Below are 24,445 nucleotides of genomic sequence, written 5' to 3' on the forward strand. Positions count from 1 at the left end.
AAAACATAGATTTTAAATAGAATATACATTGGAGTAAACATTCCTATCCTGGGTGCAAAGAGAGCATCCCTTTACCTTCTCTACCTGCATTATCGCTTATAGAGCAATAAACCAAGAACTGTCTATACAATTTACCCTTTTCAGACATCATTTTTTACATACGGGGAAATCCATCTGCGGTGCAAATAAGCCACCCGGGAGTTTCTCTTTTTTTATGACTATCTACGAAAACCCATCCTGCGATGCAAACATCCTGCTATCGCCAACTTTGTTTTTGGGAAAAATCTTCCTGTGACGTAAAAGAATTACTTCCCGTCCAGAAAAAATATCCTTAGCCTTCCCTACTCGGTGTACCAAAAATTTCCTCAGCAAAGGAACAACATTCGCTAAACTGAAGATCTGATTGGTCCACAGGGTGGACGATGGACCCCTTCATTTTCTTCTCAAGGAGGGATAATTCATTAAAAGCCCTCGTTAGCCCTTAGGCAATGTCTTTTTGTCTGTTTCGTCTTTGATCTTGTTTTTTAAGTTTTTGCTCTAAGCGTATCAGCGAAAATCGATAATTATTTTAAATTAATTTCTTCATTTACTGATTTCTTTGGTGAAGTTTAGTGTAATTGTGTGAAAACATTTTTAAAAATAGTAAAAGTGATAAATAAAGCAAAATATAAGCTTTAAATTAAACTACATCATTCAACTACCATCTTCATTCCAATTACGCTTAGTGACACAGACGGTATCTCGAATATACAAATCATCAATAATAAAAATCTCTTTGTAATCCAAAGAAATACGGTTTATGGTTTAATCCCCAGATTAAAACGAGCTGTAGCGGTAAAGCAAAGTATCGTAAAACCGTCCTTTGTTCGAATTAAATAAGTGTTCGATTAGTGGATTATCAATAACATCTGTGAAATACATTTGAAGCATATATCAGAAAAATAGGGGTAAGTTTGTTACATAAAATCTCTTTTCGTCGCTTCTACTAACATTCTTTAATTTTTAAATTTGTAACAATTTCGTTGATATTTCTTTAAAGTATTTTGATAATGGAAGCTGAGCAAGAATTTTCAGTAAATGCCCTGTCTGAAAGCAGGGGTCAATCGTATTGAAAGATTTGGGAAACGGATCCTGCTTTGAAAGATTGGCTTCAGCCTCACGCTTCCAACAAGAAAGCATTATGCTCTATGTGCGAATCTTCCATTTCAGCGCACTATCATACATTACGAAAACACGCTCGAAGTAAGAAACATTTGGATTTGATGAGGCGTACAAGTAGCACAAATAGTTTGGACACCGTGGAAACTGCTTTAGAAATTCAAAAAAAAAAGTAACAAGAATTGAATTAATGTTGACAGGATTCTTTGCAGAACATAACATAGTGTATCGTATAGTAGATCATCTATTACCTCTATTAAAACATTGTTTTCAGGATGTAGATGTTTGCAAAATGTTACGTTTGGGAAGAACAAAATTAACCGCGATGACAGGTGTAATAGCATCTTCGTATAATAATAAATTATGTATTACTTTACAAAAACGCAAATTCAGTATAATGACAGACGAAAGTACAGACGTCTCCAATGTTAAAGTAATTTGCATTATTGTTAGATTTTTCGATGCAGAAATACAACGTATTCGTTGCGCCTTATGGGATTTAATTGAAATTTATAGAGATGAAGATAGCAATGAAACAGCAGAAAATTTATATAACAATATTATTAATTCATTCACTGTTTGCAACATTCCTTTAGAAAATATAACCGGATTTGGTTGAGACGGATGCAATAGTATGATGGGTTCACATAATTCAGTAGCGTCTAGATTTAGAAATGATTGTCCTAATATTACTATTTTGAAGTGCATATGTCATACTGCACATTTATGTGCGAATTATGCTTGTAAAACATTACCACGTGAATGCGAAGATTTAGGGCGCAATATTTATAATTTTTTTAAACTTAGTAGTAAGCGGCAACACCAATTTAAGGAATTTCACATTTTGTTGGATGCTGAAGTGCATAAAATGTTATATAGTACTCAAACGCGATGGCTTTCATTAAAAGCAGTTGTAGATCGAATTTTAGAGCAATGGGAGCCTCTTCAAATGTATTTCACACAGTTGTGGGAAGAACAGCATTTACCAGCAGCAGAGATAATTTACTCATCCATTCGTGAAATGTTATTATTTGTTCTTAAAATGGGTATTACCAAAATTTACAAAATTTAATTGACTATTTCAGTCTGAAAAAGTTATTATTCCATTAATTTACAATCAAGCAGCAGCATTATTTAAAGATATTCTAATTTGTTATATGGACAATAGCTATGTTCTCAGCACGAATGTGAAGGACATAGATCCTGATAACGAGCTTCATTTTCTACCAATAAATGAAATTTATTTAGGTTTAAAGGTAAATACCGAATTGCAGAAACCCGAGATAATACAACAAGCGGAACATGTACAGAATTTTCGTTTGAATACGTTTAATTTTTTGAAAGAAGCAAGCAAAGAGTTATAAAAACGTTTTGATTTTAATGATTTACGTTTGAGAGATTTGGAATGTTTTATTCCTCACAAATCTATTGATCCCCAATTTCATGTAACGGTACCAACATTAACTTCTATTTTTGAAATGTTTCCTCGTAATTTAGATTCTTCCTGTTTCACCAGGCAATCAGTAGATGATGAATGGCGTCTACTACCTTTCGCACAGCTACCACTCGACATTACAAATGAAAAGTTAATAGATGTTTTTTCGGTTAAATTATTAAATTATGATGATATTATGGACCTACAAAAGTACACGAATTTATCTCAATTTGTTTTAAACTTGCTTTGCTTACCTCATTCAAACGCTGAGTGCGAACGACTTTTTAGTAAAGTTAATTTAACGAAAACGAAAAACAGGAACAAAATGAAGACAACTACATTAAAAAATAATTTGACTGCGTGGGAATGTGTTAAGAATAGTGGTACTTGTAAATTATTTGAACCATCCGCAGATATGATAGATCATTGCAATCAAAGCATGTACAATTTTAATACATCAAATACAGATAATGAAAATGAAGGTGTTTCCGATGAAGATTCAGAATTCTTTATGCTGATGTAACGCCCGTTTCTCAAAATTGCGTAATTTACTGATATTTCAATTATTATCTTAAATTTAAAAAGAATATATAAATTTGTAACTTAATCTATAGTTTTTATTTGAATCTTCGATATTTGAAAATTCTTTAAATTTGTAAAAAAGTTATATGCTTTTAAATAAATAATGTTTATTCTTACAATGTTTTTCTTCATCTCATTTTCATTGCATAAAAATAATATTTTATTTATAAATATATAAAAACAAATAGCTAGATTTCATACAAAAATTATTAATATTATGAAGCACTGTTGAAAATTTAATTAAAATCGGTTGAATAATTTTTAAATGAGAGCTTATGTTACTTCCTAAACTTTGAAAAACTATACATCATATTATTATTTTATTGAGTTTCTGTTATATGCATCATCATATTAATGACGAAAATAGCAGCTAATACAGCCAACGAAGCTAGCCAAGACGCCAAAGACCGATCCTGTTAAAATGGAATTTCAGCTTATCAAAGTCTTAACAAAGATAAATTTTTCTCGATTAAAACTTCCATAAAAGACATTACTCTTCATCCTAAGTAATTAATAATATGATTTTATGTGTACTCAGTTAATTGGCGTACGATTTTCGGCACAAATCATCAGTTTTGCAGGTACGGTAATCGAAATCTTTTAATTTGCAAGTGACTTTTCATGATTGGTCAACGTCCTTCCAAATTGACCAATCATATTTACTCATTCATTCTCGAACGCATCTTAGGTATACTTCCAGTTGAAACTACAGTTTGTAGTCTAGACACTTGCTATACCACGTAGAGTAGTATATTTTGTTCTCGCCACTTACTATGCAGCGTAGTGTAATTCAAAATGGCGGACTTGGCAACGCTGATTCCTTATATCAAAATTCACTTACTATAGAGCGTAGTACTATTCAAGATGGCGGACTTGGCAACCTTGCGTCCGAGATAGGAAAGGGTGATGGCACATGCATCGACGGAATCGACGTATTGGACTTAAACGTAAACGTAAGTGAAGGCACATGAAAACGGAAACGTAAGTGGACTGAAATGATTGGAAAGGTTTTGTCCAAGAATCCACGCTATATGCACAGTCCACACGTCGCCAATAAAATTATATTTTATAATAAAACAGAAATATGGATTTTTGTGATGATAATAACGATGATATTTTAATTTTAATTAATTATTGGCTATCGTTAGGTGCTCTTTATTTAAGGAAAAGGAGGCAAAAACGCTGGTTGAATAGAAGATGGTTGGTTAGTCCTATCAATCGTAATCGTCAAAAGCAAGGTGATTACCATAATTTATTTATGGAACTAAAAAAAGATCCAGCTCAATTTTATCGGTACACAAGAATGAGTTTAAATCATTTCCATAATTTGTTGGAACTAACTAAACCATATTTGGAAAAAAGTCATTGGCGAGCTCTAAATGCAGAATTGAAACTACTCATTGCTATACGGTGTGTATTTATTTTAATATTTTATTCAATGAATGTTATAACATTTTTTACTAATTAAATAATATAAATTTCACTAGATATCTTGCTACTGGAGACTTACCAAACAGTATAGCTTTAGCTTTTAGGGTTGGGGAGTCTACAGTAAGGAAGATTATTAAAGAAGTTTGTGCAGCAATAATAAGTGCCTTACAAAATAAGTATCTCCCTGAACCGAATAAAGAACACTGGAAATCATGTGGCATTGGATTCTGGAACAAATGGAACCTACCAAATTGTGTTGGGGCAATTGATGGGAAGCACATTCGCCTACGTGCTCCTCCAAATTCTGGAAGTTTATATTATAATTATAAAAAATATTTCAGTATTGTGTTAATGGCTATTGCTGATCACTTATATAGGTTTTCTTTAGTTGATATTGGTGCATTTGGTGGTAAGCAGTAATTCTAATTGAAAGTGTGATATGCTATTTGATTCAACAGGCCTTTTCAGCTATAGTGTGGTATAAGAATTAACAGAAAGTGTTAAGTGATGTTAGCTGAATTGGACAATTTTACATTATGCATTTAAAATGTTGAAAAAAATATATATGTGTATTTGAATGTTCTTAATTTACAGGTATGAATGATGCTGGAATATTCCATGATTCCAATATAGGAATCAACTTAAATAATGAAGATTTGCATTTGCCGAAAGGCCAAGTACATCTTCCTAATAGTAATTTAAAGACTTCTCATTATTTTGTGGCGGATGATGCTTTTAAATTGTCACAAAGAATTGTAAAACCTTATTCAAAGCGAAATTTGTCCTATGATGAAAAAATCTTTAATTATAGAATTTCGAGAGCGCGCCGAACTGTGGAAAGTGCTTTCGGCATTTTTTCCAACAAATGGAGAATTTTTCATACAGCTATAACTATACTGCCAGACACAGCAGATTTAATAGTTAGTGCATCTGTTTGTTTGCATAACTATATTTTAAAGGAAGAGCAAAAAATTGGATCAAAATCGTATTACAATAGTGAACTAAATTATTTTCCTAATGAGGTATATACAAGCATGAAAATCAATTTTAGGCACTTTCTAAATATCAATACTCTGTACTTGTTTTAGAACGCACCTTGGATGTCAATTCCTGATGAAAATTTGAGCACATCGGTACAAAGCAACGTAATGGCAGGTGAACAGCAAAGAGCAGTTTTATTAAATTTTTTCAAATCGCCGGAAGGTCAAGTTGAGTGGCAGCACGAGTTTGTACAAAGAGGAATTTATGCAGATAGTTAAATGGTAAAATTACAAACAAATTGTAATGCGTATTAGCGTTTTGACAGATTGTGTGGAACTATGCCTGAACATTTTTTCTTATAATGTAAATACAAAAACTTTAATTTACTAAAATATGTTTTTTTACAGGGTTCAGTATTAAAGGAACAACTAATAATGCATCAGTGCATCTACTGGAAACAGATGAAAATAGCATCAAAATGATCTAAAGGTTATATTTTATATAATCCTTATTTTATTAAACAGAATGGAGCTTAATATATAAAAGTATTACATAAAGATATTTCAATGCTAATTACTTTTAGTATGAATTATATGTAACATAAATCATTACTCACCATGTTATTTTCTCGCAAATAAAGTAATAAGAAATTAAAGAAACTATTCTTTATTAATACACAAATGCATTTAAAAACATTTTAATACTAACGCCTAAAAATTATATAATAACATAGTCTTCAATATTTCTGTTTGGAAAGAAATTATAGCCTTTTTCTTTTTCGGTAAGATAACATAAACAATAAGAACACAAATTGTCGTTAAAGTATCTAATTATAACGAACTTTTGAAAACAATCTTACAAACTATATCACATTTATTTGTATGGTGACTAGTATATTATATAAAGAATTTAACTGAATTTATAATATTAAAAATAATATAACTTGCTAATTTATATATAGTAATATAAAATGTGAAAGAAAAGATATATCAATGTTACTCTATTGGAGCTATAAGTACGTCCATTATCATTTTTTTTCGTTTAAGCTTTTCTTTCTCATCGAAGGTATCAAATTGCGCCTTTAGATAATTAATAAACGCATCATCTGCTTTATACGTGTTCTCTTCCTTCTTTTTAATATAATTGGATATTGAATTACCAATATTTACTAATGTTGATTCCAATGATTTTGTTTCATCTATTTTGCATCTTTTTTTGATTTTTGAGAAACATTCTTCGCCTAATACACTGGAGGATCTGGAGTTATCTCTTTGTTGTTCACCAGAACCTCCATTTTCTTTATCCGCATTAGTTTCAGCAGAATTAAATGTAGTGTCTTCATTGATGGAAACAGATTGTTGGTTGGAATTAATTTGACTGTTAGTATAACTTCTGTAAACAAATTTATTTAATGTAATAAGAAATTAAACATAAAAATATAAATATCTTACCTTCGTCTCTTTATGATCTTATCTAAAAACGAAAGCTGCATTGAATAAGGAAACTGTGAAGATTTTGGAGCTCCACTTCCACTTTTACATAAATCATTAATTCTTCGCTTTTCTTTGTTGTACTGATCCCTTAAAGAATTACATCTTTTCTGGCAATAAGTGGGAGTATATAAATTATCTAATGTAACAAATGAATGATGTTAGAAAACATCAATATTATTTGTCACAAGATAGAATAAATTGCAAATAAATATAACATTAAAAACCTTCATTTATTTCAATCATTAATTTTGATATTTCCATCCACGCGTTAGATTTCATTATGGTGTCCTTAAAATTTTTTTCCTTTTTGTCATAGAGAAAAGGCCTTTCCTTATATAGTTCTATCAAGAGCTCATCCCCACGTTTTAAGTTATTATTTTCCAAAAAATTACATGCTGAATCATCTTCGTCATCAAAATCATTTGGACAATATACGTTACAATAATCCTGATGATCCATATTTCCTAAAAATTGCATTAAAATTACATATATAAGAAGCAAACATATAAATTATTGTATATATATAAGTTTATATACTGTTTAAACTATTATGTGACCATGCCAAAAATTAGGTTCATTAAAACATCGCACTTACCACAATTTCTGCCAATAAGTCTAAATCCTTATAGTTTATCTACTTTCTACCCAATTGCAAAAAGTCAGCATATGCAGTTTCATAAATTTTAACCTAAACATAAAGATCATTTTATTTGATAAATTACTATAAAAATTACATTTTTTTCATAAATTGTATATTACTAAGAAATTGTAAGAAGTAGTATATTATTAATATTATTTTAATACCTTCGATATATTTCTCTTTTATCTATTTTATTATAAAATATAATTTTATTGGCGACGTGTGGACTGTGCATATAGCGTGGACTCTTGGACAAAACCTTTCCAATCATTTCAGTCCACTTACGTTTCCGTTTTCATGTGCCTTCACTTACGTTTACGTTTAAGTCCAATACGTCGATTCCGTCAATGCATGTGCCATCACCCAAAAGAAGAAACGAAGGCCTGGAGAAACCAGGTTGAACGCGGTATAAGGCTCTCTCTTTCTCTTTAAGGCATTTAAACAAGGATAGCCTATCATACACATCCTATACTCTTTCCAGTCTCATTGGACATGAATCAATTTTGCGAGAAGCATTTTTGCTACAAGATAGTATAGGGAAGCAGAAACTATACCTGTACATGATTCAGTTTTGAACAGTGTAGTACCGATGCAGCGTTGCCAAGTCCGCCATGTTGGAAGATACTACGCTGTATAGTTTGTTGGCGAGAATTGAATATACCACGCAAAATGTATAGTAAGTGTGAAACGAAGTATAGTGTTTTAGGTATAATAAGCTCTCAGTGCTTTCGGACGTGTTTTGGCCATTAATCTTGCGTCGCGGCGCGTTGTGTATGTGTAGTTAGAATCAGAGGGGCGAGGGGATTTCTAGGGAGTTTGTACGTAGCTGTCAAATGGCGCTATTAACCCTCAATTTTGTATCATCAACAAAAATAATATTTTCGGAATACGATTGTGGAAAAGAAGGAAGGATTTTAATAAATAACAGAGAAGACAAAATATATCAGATGAGTATAAATTAATAAAAAAAATGAAAATTATTGTGAATTTTTAAGAAAATATACTTTGTGGTTATTTTTTTTTGTTACAGTTGAAATCCGGTTATGATGACTTTCAATTAAGGAAAAAAGTAATTACAGACCAATAAATGAAAAAGTATTAATACATTAAGCATTTCTGTACGGCCCAGTCATTTCAATAATTGTGACTTAATGTTATAATAGTGAATGTGTAAGCGATTAGTGGATATACAACAAACTCTTATTGTAAATTTAATAATCTTGTATGACAATGTTTTAATTGCTATTATTTTAAATTAAAGCTAGTTTAATTAACATATTTTTATTTCATCCCTTTCTCAAAATTCTAAACACACATGGTAATTACCTATTCTTGTTGTCGCGGACTCCAGCGTTTAGTTCGTTTAGTGCTGGGCCGTATAAACTAGATCCATCTCTCGCGACTTTTCGTAGTTATTCGTCACGTGATAGGAGCGGGTGGGAGAGGACTGAGACGGCAGGAGTGGAGGGAGCGAATTCATTCCATCCTGGATCTTCTTGGGGATCGATACCAAATTTCCTATTATAGCGATACTTCGTTCGAATATATAAACCATCAAAATACTATTGTTTTATTATTAATTGATGTAGTGTAAGTGAATTAATATTGTGAATTAATAATTCGAAGAATCCATCAAAGTGAAGGATCGATTCAACAAATTTGATTGTAAAGGGTTTCCCACCATGTTCGTGGGTTTTCTCCCTCGAATTGCTAAAGGTCAGTAAAGGGTTTTTGTCTACCTCGTTCGTAGAATTTTCCCTAAAAATATAAAGTTAATAAAGAAGATTTACGTTCACAACCAAATTCTGTTGAGCCAAATGTTAATTTCAATCCTGACCCACGATATATCCATTCTCGATATCCTGAATCTACAAACGTATATCTCATATTTAATCCAAAGTAATTATAGAAGTAACACTTGTAGTAGTCATATGTTCGTTAAATTACATACAAAATTACAACTGTTTTATATTTGTAAAGCATAGCTGTTTGTTGCAATGATTTTTATTATTCAATGTGAGACAAATCGCATTTTGTTTAGGTAAATGTCTTATTTATCCGCCACATCCTTCCATATCCTATGTAACATTTATTTGCCTTGTTAGTTCTTTCTTTTAGTTTTCAAAATATACGATTAATTTTTTGCTATTTTTATATACACTCAGATATAGCTATTCTATTGACTAATTAATCTTATAAATGTCAAGATGATTGGTAAACCATTGTTCTATTAAAGTTGAAGAATGGACACTTTAATTATTTTACTTATAATGTTTGGCATCTCTTCCATAGGATATCTTCTCTTTAAATTTTAGAGGATGTTGTTCTCCAATACATTTAAGGATACTTGTTGTATCACTAATGTTAATTTCTAAGGAAGGTAGATAAATGAATTGCTACTGATATTTTGAGCTAAGCTCAAGGCGGGAAGCTCATACGGCATAAACCCTCCTGAATTCAACGTTTATTGATAAGTTTACAATATGTTGTAGGTAAGGATTGCTAAGCAGCACTGCTCGCCTTTTCTTCCCCTGAGCCTTATATCCTCACGGACGGACCATGGAGAGATCCGCCTAGTCCCTGGAATCGTGGTTTTAATACTCTTGTCCTTTGCCGCCTCAATGTTTCATAGGCGTGCCGCAATCCTTAGCTTATGTGTACAATAACAATGTTATAGAATTCGCTGCTTTCAACAGAAGGATCAAATTTCTCGACTAAGTCATCTGTGTATTATACTTATTTATGATCAGATTGTAGCAAAGTTATTTCGTTCGACTTACGAAACAATACTGCTGAATTTATCTTGCTTTTAGCTTCAAATAATTCACATTTGGATATCCTTCCTCAATATATAATACATATTTTGTTAGTCCTATTTGTTTGTGAGATTTATCTGTTCTAAAACCTTAATTAATCCAGTTACTAGATATATAATATATCATTTTCAAAGAATTGATATCTTTCTATCAATCTTAACAATATCATAATAGATGTAATGAAATATGTATTCTATATTCAAAATAGATATCCATGCGTATAGTTGGAAAACTATTTAAAGCTAAAAACAAGATGAACTCAGCAGTATACATATACCTTTTAAAGAACTTTATCTTCACAAATATTATCAGAACATATCTCGCAGAAAAGTTGCCAAATTTTAATAGCATCATTCAAATGTCCATTTTACAAATTAAACAAGATAATGGTTTAACAATTATTTCAACAATTACAAAAATAATTGCAGATCAGCAGTATTATTAGATCTGTGTGTATGTATAAATGATTAGAAAATTAATGTTATATGATATAAACTGGAAGAAAATAGTGCAACGGAGCCAAATAAATGTCGCATAAGATATGGAAGGATATGGCGGATAAATAAGACATTTGCCTAAACAAAATGCGATTTGTCTCACATTGAATAATAAAAATCATTGCAACAAACAGCTATGCTTTACAAATATAAAACAGTTGTAATTTTGTATGTAATTTAACGAATATATGACTACTACAAGAATAGGTAATTACCATGTGTGTTTAGAATTTTGAGAAAAAGATGAAATAAAAATATGTTAATTAAACTAGCTTTAATTTAAAATAATAGTAATTAAAACATTGTCATACAAGATTATTAAATTTACAATAGGAGTTTGTTGTATATGCACTAATCGCTTACACATTCACTATTATAACATTAAGTCACAATTATTGAAATGACTGGGCCATACAGAGAAGTGCTTCATGTTTTAATACTTTTTCATTTATTAGTCTATAATTACTTTTTTCCTTAATTGAAAGTCATCATAACCGGATTTCAATTGTAACAAAAATAAAATAACCACAAAGTATATTTTCTTAAAAATTCACAATAATTTTAATTTTTTCTATTAATTTATACTCATCTGATATATTTTGTCTTCTCTGTTATTTATTAAAATCCTTCCTTCTTTTCCACAATCGTTTTCCGAAAATATTATTTTTGTTGATGATATAAAATTGAGGGTTAATCGCGCCATTTGAGAGCTACGGACAAACTCCCTAAAAATCCCCTCGCCCCTCTGATTCTAACTTCCCCTCGCCAAGACTCAAGATTAATGGCCAAAACGTAGTATCCCGCAAGGACAGAAACTGTAGCGTAGGATCCCGCAGTGAACAGAAACTATAGCGTAGGATCCCGCAGGGAACAGAAACTGTAGCGTAGTATCCTAAGGATACTACGCTATAGGAAAATTATACTACGGTAGTATAATTATACTACACTTGGCAACGCTGTACCGATGCTACTACAAGCGACAACTGTCGGTAGTTAGCGTCAGTTAGCGTTACCGACAACCATCGCTGGGAAGTTACAGAATCCCAGCACTGGACACTTATTATTATCTGTATCTATCAATATTTATCATTTACTTCGACCTGCCAATATCAAACTTTGTCGCTAAGAGTTACAGAATTGTCTTACTGATTAATTTCGGGAACGCCCATGACATAATTAACTTATTTTATTGGAAGTATGGGAACTTCTATATTTTGACTTATAAACAATAGATTTAGATACATTTCTAGATCGTAAATATTCAAATATACATTGTCTTAAGACACAAAGTCATTATCTTAAAGTAAAACATAATTGAAAAGTATTATACACTGTCATTAACTTTGATTCTTATTCTTTTTACTCTCTTTTATTGATATAACGTACCTTTGAGCAACGTTTAAAGGTGGAGAGTATCCATCTGAATAAGTAGCATCTTCAAACAAAACTTCATATTCTTCAGTTGCAGTTGTTGGTAGCTGATTCACAACTGCTTTATAAAAGCAAGTTGTTTGTGGATATAATGCCATAACTAAAATACAAATGTTATGAATTATAAATTACTGTATGGTATCAAATATCAGCTACCTATTGATCCTTTAGGAAATAAAGCATGTGGATCAGTTTCCGGATTGGCTCTCATTAGTGGTAAAGGTACAACTCTTCTACGTGAAAGAGTGTGTCGATCTTTCTGTTCTTCATCTATATCATCTACTTCATATTTATTAGTTGTTGGATTAAAGTGAACAACTTCAGCTAGTATCCAATTTTCTTCTTCCTCTGAGCCTTTAACCAAAGCCGCTACCATGTCTCCCGTCTAATTCAAAGTAGTAGTTAATAAATTTATAATTTTAAAAACAATGCAAATAAGTAAACAAATTGTGGAAAAGTACCTTAGCGATATATGTTGGCTCTGCTGGAACAGCTCCACATAATGCTGGAGCTTTAGCACCCAGAGCTTTACCAACATAAAGTGGAAGTGTCTGAGCTGTACTTAGAAGCATTTTCATTAAAGCTCCTCGTCTGATAGTTTCTTTATTACCTGCATTTCTAGCCTGCAAAAATTTGAAAGAAGCAAAACATCAACTTTATAATAGCTGGAAGGTACAATTAAAAATACTTACTTGAATGCGTCTCTCATTTCTTATGGCACGAATTTCATTAATTTTTTCTAATGCATCACGCAATATTTCTTCTTCTTGTTGTGCATCAATTGTAGCAGCATTATAAAGATTTTTAAGTTTTTGTTGATAATATGATGATACTTTATCATCTGGAGTTACTTTTTCATGAGTCTTTATTATATTATTCAAATTGTGTTCAGATCTGTTGCGTTGATTTTCTACATTGTGCACAAAGTGGTAAATATTCTTCAATCTCTCCTGCCAAGTAATACAAATTAATTCTATAAATTGATGAATTTATATCAATAAGTAATTATTCATCAAAGATATTACCTGTATTTGAGACGCTGCCGCATCTGCTGTGAATGGCATATTATATTTTCTTGTTTATTTCTATAACCATTGAAAAGGGAGAAGGTTAATTCCGTTCAGGGGGGTGACACTAGGCGAGTTCGGAAATTGGCTCTACTCACTTGGTCGAAGCTTTCCCTAGAATTCCCTATTAGCTCGGTCTAGTAATTCTGTGTTCGGACCAACTAGGACCAAGCGAATAGAGGTGAGTGAGCTTACTCTTTTTTATCATACCCCTTCCAAAAGCCTGTCCCCTTTACTAAATTTTGACAAAGTGGGATTTTGAAATACAAGAACAGGGACCATTTAAAATTTTGAATATTAATAACGTTTCTAATTTATTTATAAGTTAATCATCCTATTACGATTCTCTAAAGATTGGTAAAATATCAGTGGTATCAGTCAAGGAAATGGATTATAGCCTGCACATTTGCCCTGTTAGGCAATTTGCATTAGGATTCTTAGCTCACTCACCTCTATTCGCTTGGTCCTAGTTGGTCCGAACACAGAATTACTAGACCGAGCTAATAGGGAATTCTAGGGAAAGCTTCGACCAAGTGAGTAGAGCCAATTTCCGAACTCGCCTCCTTATCAAGGGAATTTTAACTGTAGCAAAATGGAGTTTGTCCTTAGCTGTCAAATGGCGCGGTTAACCTTAATTTTTAATTGTAAACAAGAATAATATTTTCGGAAAACTATTGCGGAAAAGAAGAAAGGATTTTAGTAAATAACAGAGGAGAAAAAACATATCAGATGAGTATTAATTAATAACAAAACATGAAAATTATTGTAAATTTTTAAGGAAATATACGTTTTGATTATTTTATTTTTGTTACAGGTGAAATCCTGTTTCTGATGAGTTTCAATTAAGGAAAAAAGTACTTATAGATCAATAAATGAAAAAGCATTAAATTATAAAGCATTTCTATGTAGTCCAGTCATTTCAATAATTGTGACATAATGTTATAACAGTGAATGTGTAAGCGATTGGTGTATATACAACCAAGTTTTATTGTTAATTAGTAATGATGTACGATAATGTTTTGATTGCTACTTTTATAAATTAAAACTAGTTCAATTAACCTATTATTTATATTTCTTCCCTTAATCCAAATTCTATATACACATAGTACGTAATTACATATTCTCATATTAGTCATATATTCTTTAATTTACTAATAAAATTACCATAATTTTATATTTGTAGAGCATAACTGTTTGTTGCAATGACTTTATTATTCGATCAATGTAAGACAAATTGCAAAGGGTTTTTGCAAATGTCTTATTGATCCACCACATCTTTCCACATCTTGTATGACATCTATTTTCCTTGTTAATCCCTTTTTCAAGTTTTCAACATATACCAATATTTTTGTGCTATTTTTAAATACACTTGGATATGGCTATTCTATTAACTAACTGATTTTATAAATATTAAGATGATTGGTAAACCATTGTTTTGTTAAATTTGAAAAATGGACACTTGAATTATTGTGCTTATAATGTTTATTGGCATCTCTTCCATAGGATATCTTCTCTTTACATTTGAAAGGATGTTGTTCTCCAATACATTTAAATGTACTGCTGATTGCTTCTTGTTTTTAGCTTCAAATAATTATCCAACTTCACATTTGGATATCCATCCTCAATATACGATACATATTTTGTTACTCCTATTTGTTTGTGAAATTCATTTGTTCTAAAATCTTAATTTATCTTTTTACTAGATATATATTATATCATTTTCAAAGAATTGATATGTCTTTCTATCAATCCTAACAACATCATAATAGATGTAATGAAATAAGTATTCTATATTCAAAATGGATATCTATGAGTGTAGTGGGAAAACTATGTGAAGCTGAAAACAAGATGAACTCAGCAGTATACAAATACCTTTTAAGAACTTTATTTTCACAAGTATTATGAGAACATATCTCGCAAGAAAAGATGCCAAATTTTAATAGTATCATTCAAATGTCCATTTTACAAATTAAACAAGATAATGGTTTAACAATCATTTCAACTATTACAAAAATAATTGCAGATCAGCAGTATTATCAGATCTGTGTGTATGTATAAATGATTAGAAAATTAATGTTATATGTTATAGAATAGAAGAAAATAGTGCAACGGAGCGAAATAAATATCAAACAAGATGTGGAAGGATGTGGTGGATCAATAAAAAATTAGCAGAAACCCTATGCAACGTCTTACATTGATCGAATAATAAAAATCATTGCAACAAAGAGTTATGCCCTACAAATATAAAATTGTAATAATTTTGTTAGTAATTTAAAAAATATATGACTAATATGAGAATATGCAATTACGTACTACGGGTATATAGAATTTGGAATGAGGGAAGGAATATAAATAATAGGTTAATTAAACTAGTTTTAATTTATAAAAGTAGCAATCAAAACATTATCGTACATCATTACTAATTTACAATAAAACTTGATTGTATATACATCAATCACTTACACATTCACTGTTATAACATTATGTCACAATTATTGAAATGAATGGACTACATAGAAATGCTTTATAATTTAATGCTTTTTCATTTATTGATCTATAAGTACTTTTTTCCATAATTGAAACTCATCAGGAACAGAATTTCACCTGTAACAACAATAAAATAATCACAAATTATATTTCCTTAAAAATTTACAATAATTTTCATGTTTTGTTATTAATTAATACTCATCTGATATGTTTCTTCTTCTCTGCTATTTACTAAAATCCTTTCTTCTTTTCCGCAATCGTTTTCCGAAAATATTATTCTTGTTTACTATTCAAAAATGAAGGTTAACCGCGCCATTTGACAGCTAAGGACCAGCGGGTAGGGTGACTAGGGTGGGGTGCACTGGGGTGACAAACTGACAATTGGTCTACAACTTTTTTTTTCGGCGCATCGCATCTAGGTACATATCTGTATGAATATGACTATGGCCGCCATACTGGTTGTATGAAAACTGGCAACGTTGGACAAATTGACAGATTGAAGAATAAAAATGTCCAAAACGAAAGGAAAGGAATAAATATAATACTTCTGAATTAAGTATTAATCATTTTTAATTCAAAACATTATTAAAACACGCAGGATGCTGTAGTTGGCGCGAAAAGAGCAGAAACATCAGATAAGTATTATCGTTACAATAACAATAAAAGTAAAAGATATTATATCTTTGTTAAAATGATTCTTCTGTTTTTCAGATGTTATTTAGAGAGAAGGAATTAAAAAGACGAAAGGTTGAGGTAATAGATGTACCTGTTAGAAAAAGAAAACATTACAAGGACTATTAACACACTTAAATTAGAAGTGCATTGGATACTCAGTGCACATATTGAAAGTTCAACATGGGTAGTAGATTATAGCATACTACATTTTATTACAACAACGTATAAGTTTTTGTGGTACTGTAACATGTTATCGAATACTTTAATAGTTTATTTCTTGTATCTCACTGAGCAATTATTGGAACTCTTATTTTACGCAATGAAATGAACTTCTATATCTATGTTGGTAATCTACTTTTATTTTAATTTTCAACTTTTACATGTATGTTTTACTTTTCTTAAATCCCTGTCCCATTAGTTGACTTTAATGTTTTGAGAATATTTAACATATTTGGTGTTAAATTTTTTTATTAATTTATTTCAGCTTTTTTCTGGGTATACAGTGAACGAAACAAACTCAAACAGTAACTTATTTGGAAAAAATAATATTCAAGATTATTTATTATTTATAAGAAGGAGACAGTCTGCAGCTATATTCCTACCTTCGTACAATCTGCTGCAATATCATTTTGCAGTGCTCTTTCAAATGGATAGAATCATTCTCAATGGTATAGAGAGAGCTTTATCGCACCTTATTTTTTATTTACATCTAATTGTAAGTAACATTTATGTGTATTGCTCTGTAGTTTGGTTTCTACATTTTTTTATTAACCTCTTGCACTCAGCTGTCCCCTCTGAAGGGACATAATATTCTCTGTATGATAACAGTAGAGTGCAAAGGGTTAATTGCAGAGGTCTTCTATGATCTTTCGTAATGCCTCTTTCAGCTTATCATAATTAATGTCATTTTTACTTTTTTATAGGTCTGTCAATGGTTTACATTAATGGAAGTATTAAATAAATACTCCAAAGTTATATGCTATTATAAATTAATAAGCAATCGTCATATGCTTCTTATATGTAGCACATTTTATTTCAATACTTATTTGTTTCTCCCTTAGATAATGCAGCATTTTTATTCTCTATATTGATGCAATGATTATGAGTTTGTAACTAAAAACTGTGCTCACTATAAAAATAGTTAGTCAGGAATAACTGTTATAATTGTCAGGATGACTAAAATTATATATGCTTATTTAGTACATATTTCAAAATTAACAGTTTTAAGGAGTAAATGTCAAAGTCATGTATGCTCCATTGTTTGTTTGTTGTGTAAACAGAACACATTGTCAGTCTATTTTAAATCATTAGCCGATCGTTATAGTTGATTCGCTTGTTTTTCAACTAAAAGTGACCTATTTCGACTTTTTAATAATAATTTTTCATTATGGATCGAAGAAAGTGTATTTACAAATGTCATTTTTATCCTGATAGTAACAAATATAAAATAAAAAAAACATATAAAAGAAAAGACGGATCATCTGTCACGTAAGTCATCTATTGAAAATAACGTTAGTTAAATGTGATAAGAATTAATTTTAATGATGTAGGTTCTTAGCTTGCATTGACAAAAGTTGCTCTGGCACAGCAAAGTATATTGATAAAGAAGAGAATTTTGTAACCTTGAGAAATCATAATCATTTAGTTAATACAGAGAATTTAAAAGCTGGACAATTTAAGAAGGAGATGTATAATTATATACAAAATATTCCTTCAACGTCTAAACAAGCATATGACGATTGCTCACTAAGGTATAATGGCGTATATAATATATAAAATGCATTTATTGAAAAATTTAACGCCTGACAACCGATGATAGAGATATAATGAATAATTATGTAGAAAAATAGTGGGTTTTTAAACAAATATCAAACAAGAGTTTCGTGGATTAAAGAAGGACATTATATATATTATAATAGCTAATATATGTATATAAATATATATATATATATTATATACGTATAATAAGTTTCCCATTTAAAAAACTGAAAGTAATCGACCTCATGTTAAATAACGTTTTACAAGGCCAACCCATTATACCATCTAATGTCCCTTTTTAAGCTCCAAATCTTTGACTTTAACATTTTTCTTAAATTTTCATTTATTTTCGTAATAAATAATTAGATGATTAACACTCTGTATAAAAATGTTACAGAAATTCAGATGCTGTTGCTAGTGTAAGCTTTAACAGTATAAAGCGAACCCTCAAAAGGTGGAAAGTGGGAAAGCATCCAAAAGCTCCGAAATCGTTAGAAGATTTTGAAACTACATTGAATAGCAAAAAGTGGAAAAAATATTTACAATTCAATGTTAATAATCGGATCCATAAATTGACAATAAAACAGTACAGTGACGGCGACACTTGTTTTGCTGTTTTATATGATAAAAAAATGATTCGATTATTAAACAAATTCGAAACATGCCACGTTGATGGCACTTTCGATACTGTGCCAGTAAAAATGCAAAATGCCAAGCAACTAATAACAATTATGACAAAGTATAATGGAAAAGTAATTACCCCAATTAATATTTTCCTAACTAATACTATCAGTTTTTCTGGACAAGTTTCGAAGTTCTTTTTGATGAGACTAAAAAGAAATTTATCTCTGAAACTCTTTAAGAATTCTTACAATTTTGTTTAAGATATTAAAGAAGTTTACAAGAAGCTTATTTCTTGACTCATAAAATAAATCTCCAAATTGCTAACTATAAGATTACATATAAATATGCTGCATAATCTATTTCGAATTAAATTTTTTTTACAGGCTATTCCTATTATCATGATTTTAGCCAATAGAAAAACTGAAGTTTTGTATAATAAGCTTTTTCAATTTATCAAATTAAAAGTTTTTAGACAGTTTAACCCTTCAAGGTGGATTCTTGACTTCGAAAGAGCATTACAAAATGCTATTTTAATAAATTTTAACAAAGCAGAAATAACCGGATGCTATTATCATTTTATTTACGTGAGTAATCTTCATAATTATTAATACTAAGCTCATTAATTTTCTATTATTTACAGAGAGTCAGAAAGCAAGCTAAAAAATTAAAAATTTTTAAAAATATAAAAGATTTGCATTATTCGCAACAAATTAAACTATATTTTTTTTACGGAAATTATATGCTATACCTCTATGCCTGCTTATTTAATGGAAAAAGGATTCAATTTAATTGAAAAAGAAATTGAAAAAAATGAGAATCTAAATCAAAGATTAAGAATTTTATTAATATATTTTAAAAGATTTTGGCTTGGGAGAATAAATCCCAACATTCTTTCAGTTTATAAAAAAGTAGACAGAACAAATAATACCCAAGAGCGTTTCCACAAAACTTTAAAAGAGAATATGGGGTCACGTCCTTCTATTTTCCGTTTTATTAGTAAGTTTTGAAAAATTACATTATTATTAAATTAAAAAATGAACTTGAAAAATGTCTTTTCTTTAAGAAAAGTTAATACGTCTAATAAAAATATATTATATACAAGAAATTAATATAAAAGATGAAAAACCAAAAATAATAAGTGACTATGACAAATGGCTAAAAAACCATTGGGAAATATTTGAAGAGCAATATAATGTTAACTCTAACGATCAGCTTATTGTCAATCTAATAAATGAAACCATTTATAAAAATAAGAGATTCTTATCAAAAGTTAAGAAGATTGTACACGATGCTGGTAAAAATTTAGGTAATCATATATTTTACTATAGTTCTCACACATCAATAATTATTTATTTGTTACACGAAACCATTACTAAAAATATATGATTTCAGATATAAATATACAAAGTCCTTCAAATAAAATACAGATTGACAAAAGGAGAAAAGTAATATTAGTGAGTATGCCGAAGAAATGAATAACCAGGAATTTTATATGTTGACGAATACTTTTTTTATATACCTGTTTTACATTTGAATTTTATTTTTGTCTTGTTATTTACATTAATAAATATATATTAAGACAACATAATTTTCATCCTATCTTCAAATACCACCTGATTTTTATGGCCTTTTTAGTTCCTTAGGTTATAGTTATCCAGTATTTCTTTTACTGTTTATTATTATATTTATTTTTAAAGAGACATCAAATGTACACTGAAACAAATATATATATTATTTATAAAAGTGTATTTGTAGTAACTTAAAAAGATAATCCTATAAGCAGTAATATTACTTAATATTTTATTTTGAGTATTAGTGCACTTACAATTTAACTGTGTTAGTAGTCCTTGTAATGTTTTCTTTTTCTAACAGGTACATCTATTACCTCAACCTTTCGTCGGTTGTATAGAAAACGGCCAAATGATAATATGGCCAAATGATATTTTCGCCAAAAAACGCTAACTTCACATTGGTCAAAAGTCGGTATTGCAGATTACCGACCGAATCGTATAAATTCGTAAATTTGAGGAGCTGGCAACACTGGACTGGATATAGCTGTCATATGGGCACGTGTATGTACTACATGCAAAGTGAAAATGTCAAAATTATCAATATTTTAGCACAATATTAAAAGTTATATGCAATGAATTTATTTCTGGACTTGTCAGATAAGTTTTTTGATTTATATTTTTATAACAACTAATAAGAATAAATTTGCTTTGTGAATGTATTTTTATTTCCTCATCTATAGATGTGCAATACCTTGTATAAGATAATTAAATGCAGAAGATAGAATATCATAGGTTATACTGTCAGCGAACTATCAGAATTAATAATTTCAAGTTTATTCGATGAATGACAACAAAGTGGATACAATATCAATTACAGCCATGGCATACAATTGAAAGAATGGAATGCGGAGATTTTTATGTGAAGCTGGTATGAGTACTATGACAGGCTAATTATGGAATTTCAATTTTAAGTTTGTACTGTAAGTATATATTCAATTAATAGCTCTAATAAGATCAAATAAATTTGTGACCATATTTCTTGCAGTAAATGATGAGCAACAAAAACCACATTTAACATTATTAAATAGAAAACACTGGACACTAACATGGAATAGTACATGCTGTCATCGAATTGTGAAACTTAATAATTTAAGCAAAATGCGATTAAGGGTAATTAATATATATGTACAAAATTATTAGCAGCTCTGGTGCATAATTGAAGGCACATGATACATATGTGCTTACGAAGGAGGATACAATTTGTATAAGAAACTAACTTAATGAATGTCGTTCCTTCATTTTTAGATTTTCATTGAGAGTAAGTATATATTTAATAGTTAATTGGAATAAATGATTGTAAATATCTGAATATTTTACTTCTTATAGGTGAGCAACAAGGAAATCCTTTGATAATACGTCATGGAGAAGGATGGACACAGGGATGTACAAATATATATATGCTGGCAGTAAATTTTGAAGATGATTCTTTTAAAAGTAATGCAGTTAATTGTATTTATAATTTGGCCGGATAATATAAACATCAAGTTTGATGCAATTTTCAAGGATGCAAAGCCTAAGTGCTTTTAGAAAAAAATTATGGAGAGGTCAAATGTGAATAGAGAAAGGAAATCATCTGATTCAAATACAAATTAATTGATTAGTCACAGTGAAACAATTTACTTTGTCCTAGTAAACATTTTTTTTTATAAAAGCAATTTTAATCTTTTACAATAAATTTTAACTTGATTCAAATAATTTTTGTTACGTCTAAGTAAATTATTTCATGGTGAATATATTCAAAGCAATATTTATTTTAATCAAATAATTTCTTTTATTTGTTTTGTTTTATAAATACTATCAACAATTATTGAACAAAATAAGTTCTGTTCATTAACCTCTTTTTTTTCGAACTCTGGGGTGAAATTATTGTATCTTTATTGTCGAAAAAATTTATGAGAAATTATCTAATATGTGTAAATATGATTATTTGGAAATTTAGGTCTTTATATACTTTTATAGTTATTTAAATTGAAATTAATAAAAATAGCAATCGTTCATTTCTTCAAATTCAATAGTAATGAATATCTTAATTTTTACTCTGTTAAGAAAATTGATAATTTTGACATTTTCACTTTGCATGTAGTACATACACGTGCCCATATGACAGCTATATCCAGTCCAGTGTTGCCAGCTCCTCAAATTTACGAATTTATACGATTCGGTCGGTAATCTGCAATACCGACTTTTGACCAATGTGAAGTTAGCGTTTTTTGGCGAAAATATCATTTGGCCATATTATCATTTGGCCGTTTTCTATACAACCTTTCGTCTTTTTGATTCCTTCTCTCTAAATAACATCTGAAAAACAGAAGAATCATTTTAACAAAGATATAATATCTTTTACTTTTATTGTTATTGTATCGATAATACTTATCTGATGTTTCTGCTCTTTTCCCGCCAGCTACAGCATCCTGCGTGTTTTAATAATGTTTTGAATTAAAAATGATTAATACTTAATTCAGAAGTATTATATTTATTTCTTTCCTTTCGTTTTGGACATTTTTATTCTTCAATCTGTCAATTTGTCCAACGTTGCCAGTTTTCATACAACCAGTATGGCGGCCATAGTCATATTCATACAGATACCTAGATGCGATGCGCCGAAAAAAAAAGTTGTAGGCCAATTGTCACCCTACCGAGTACTAAGGACAGCGTTGCCAAGTCCGCCATCTTGAATAGTATTACGCTCTATAGTAAGTGAATTTTGATATAAGGAATGCAGACTGCACCATGGAGGTACGAAGTACCTGGAGGGAGCATACAGGGCAGCGTTGCCAAGTGTAGTATAATCAGAGATGAAACGGGAGATTGCTCATGCGAGGTCCCGAGGCAATCCCTACCGGTAGGCGGCGCTGGTGTTGGCAAACGCGTGTCTCAGGTCCATCTAACCCCTAACGCCATCTATCGGGAGAGACCACGAAGCACGAGCGTTAAGCTTAGAATAGGGTAAAACATATATGCATTGTTGCCAGAAAGCGGAATAAAGAGAGAGCGGAGATATTTTCTCGGACCTCTCTGTCTTTCTCGCTGTTAGCTTCTAGCAGAAGAGTCGAGGCAAAATCTTTCCGTTTCGCTTTGCCGAAAATCTACCAATATTCGATGTCATTTATATTTGCAGGCCAATGCCTTTATACATGATTTTTTCAGCATATTTATTTATCAGCATTGACTTATTTAAATCAATAATAAATTAAGGAAATGCGTATTTGATATATAATAATTATTTTAACTATAATTTCATCGTTATATTTCGCTTATTTCCGTAAAATCTGAATTTCTTTAGTTTATTATTGATTATTGTAAGTCAATGGCCATTAAAAAAAATTTAATCTTAAAAAAAAAAAGAAAAGTACCGTTCAGGAATCGAACCCGGACCCACAAATCGCCACGCTATTACCTTACCGCCTAGACCACGAGGCTTCTTCAGTGCACCGTAAACAGATAGTCTTTTTAAGGGCTTGAAATCTTCTTTTAAACCATATAAATAAACGAGCAACCGACAGCTTTATTCATTATTATTCTGTCATAATGGTACACAAATTAAGGAATAATTATATTTTGAATAGTTTTCAAAAGCTTTTCCAATAGCCAAGAACGAAGATAAATAATCAACGCTCGCAGTTTCCGTTCTTGGTTATTGGAAAAGCTTTTGAAAATCTACATTATATAATTATTCTTTAATTTGTGTACCATTATGATAGAATAATAATGAATAAAGATGTCGGTTCTTCGTTTATTTATATGGTTTAAAAGAAGATTTCAAGCCCTTAAAAAGACTATCTGTTTACGGTGCACTGAA

General features: G+C 30.2%; 3 protein-coding genes and 2 long non-coding RNA genes across 6 annotated transcripts; 3 read left to right on the forward strand and 2 right to left on the reverse strand.

The window, feature by feature from the left end:
- The first annotated feature begins 4,044 nt into the window (after window positions 1-4,044).
- LOC136774824 (uncharacterized) lies at window positions 4,045-6,237 on the forward strand. The gene is made up of 6 exons (XM_066729309.1): window positions 4,045-4,128; window positions 4,324-4,585; window positions 4,663-5,015; window positions 5,201-5,628; window positions 5,695-5,868; window positions 5,995-6,237. The coding sequence occupies exons 1-5, from the start codon at window positions 4,089-4,091 to the stop codon at window positions 5,863-5,865; spliced, it is 1,254 nt and encodes a 417-aa protein (XP_066585406.1). The 5' UTR covers window positions 4,045-4,088; the 3' UTR covers window positions 5,866-5,868; window positions 5,995-6,237.
- A 93-nt stretch (window positions 6,238-6,330) lies between these two features.
- LOC136775088 (uncharacterized) lies at window positions 6,331-8,093 on the reverse strand. Its single transcript, XM_066729565.1, has 5 exons — window positions 7,885-8,093; window positions 7,676-7,768; window positions 7,305-7,544; window positions 7,039-7,216; window positions 6,331-6,979 (listed from the first exon to the last, which is right to left on the reverse strand). Exons 3-5 carry the CDS (start codon window positions 7,537-7,539, stop codon window positions 6,583-6,585), a joined length of 810 nt encoding a protein of 269 aa, XP_066585662.1. The 5' UTR covers window positions 7,540-7,544; window positions 7,676-7,768; window positions 7,885-8,093; the 3' UTR covers window positions 6,331-6,582.
- A 4,108-nt stretch (window positions 8,094-12,201) lies between these two features.
- On the reverse strand, window positions 12,202-13,595 carry Sgf29 (SAGA-associated factor 29). The gene is made up of 5 exons (XM_066729295.1): window positions 13,490-13,595; window positions 13,157-13,414; window positions 12,926-13,087; window positions 12,621-12,849; window positions 12,202-12,564 (listed from the first exon to the last, which is right to left on the reverse strand). The coding sequence occupies exons 1-5, from the start codon at window positions 13,526-13,528 to the stop codon at window positions 12,371-12,373; spliced, it is 882 nt and encodes a 293-aa protein (XP_066585392.1). The 5' UTR covers window positions 13,529-13,595; the 3' UTR covers window positions 12,202-12,370.
- A 3,139-nt stretch (window positions 13,596-16,734) lies between these two features.
- Window positions 16,735-20,597, forward strand: LOC136774814 (uncharacterized). Of its 2 annotated transcripts, XR_010822859.1 has the most exons (5): window positions 16,735-17,408; window positions 17,617-18,542; window positions 18,849-20,071; window positions 20,139-20,381; window positions 20,468-20,597. It is a non-coding gene; the product is annotated as an uncharacterized lncRNA (long non-coding RNA). The 2 variants fall into 2 exon arrangements; XR_010822858.1 differs by having other exon boundaries at window positions 18,849-20,381.
- A 701-nt stretch (window positions 20,598-21,298) lies between these two features.
- On the forward strand, window positions 21,299-22,374 carry LOC136775098 (uncharacterized). The gene is made up of 3 exons (XR_010822883.1): window positions 21,299-21,566; window positions 21,632-21,904; window positions 21,973-22,374. It is a non-coding gene; the product is annotated as an uncharacterized lncRNA (long non-coding RNA).
- The last annotated feature ends 2,071 nt before the right edge of the window (window positions 22,375-24,445 follow it).

The sequence above is a fragment of the Prorops nasuta genome, unplaced genomic scaffold (assembly GCF_024137725.1).
Source record: "Prorops nasuta isolate Cenicafe-Biocafe unplaced genomic scaffold, Cenicafe_Pnas_1.2 PNAS00007, whole genome shotgun sequence".
Taxonomy (NCBI): Eukaryota; Metazoa; Arthropoda; class Insecta; order Hymenoptera; family Bethylidae; genus Prorops; species Prorops nasuta.

What these genes read in the sequence shown, in the direction of transcription:
- LOC136774824 (XM_066729309.1), top strand. Translation starts at nt 4,089, where the DNA reads ATGCATCGACGGAATCGACGTATTGGACTTAAACGTAAAC. An exon ending in AAACTACTCATTGCTATACG is followed by an intron (nt 4,586 to 4,662) that starts GTGTGTATTTAT and finishes AAATTTCACTAG; the next exon opens with ATATCTTGCTACTGGAGACT. An exon ending in TGATATTGGTGCATTTGGTG is followed by an intron (nt 5,016 to 5,200) that starts GTAAGCAGTAAT and finishes CTTAATTTACAG; the next exon opens with GTATGAATGATGCTGGAATA.
- LOC136775088 (XM_066729565.1), bottom strand. Translation starts at nt 7,539, where the DNA reads ATGGATCATCAGGATTATTGTAACGTATATTGTCCAAATGATTTTGAT. An exon ending in AATGATTGAAATAAATGAAG is followed by an intron (nt 7,217 to 7,304) that starts GTTTTTAATGTT and finishes TTGTTACATTAG; the next exon opens with ATAATTTATATACTCCCACT. An exon ending in AAGATCATAAAGAGACGAAG is followed by an intron (nt 6,980 to 7,038) that starts GTAAGATATTTA and finishes ATTTGTTTACAG; the next exon opens with AAGTTATACTAACAGTCAAA.
- Sgf29 (XM_066729295.1), bottom strand. Translation starts at nt 13,528, where the DNA reads ATGCCATTCACAGCAGATGCGGCAGCGTCTCAAATACAG. An exon ending in AGCCAACATATATCGCTAAG is followed by an intron (nt 12,850 to 12,925) that starts GTACTTTTCCAC and finishes ACTTTGAATTAG; the next exon opens with ACGGGAGACATGGTAGCGGC. An exon ending in ATTTCCTAAAGGATCAATAG is followed by an intron (nt 12,565 to 12,620) that starts GTAGCTGATATT and finishes TTTGTATTTTAG; the next exon opens with TTATGGCATTATATCCACAA.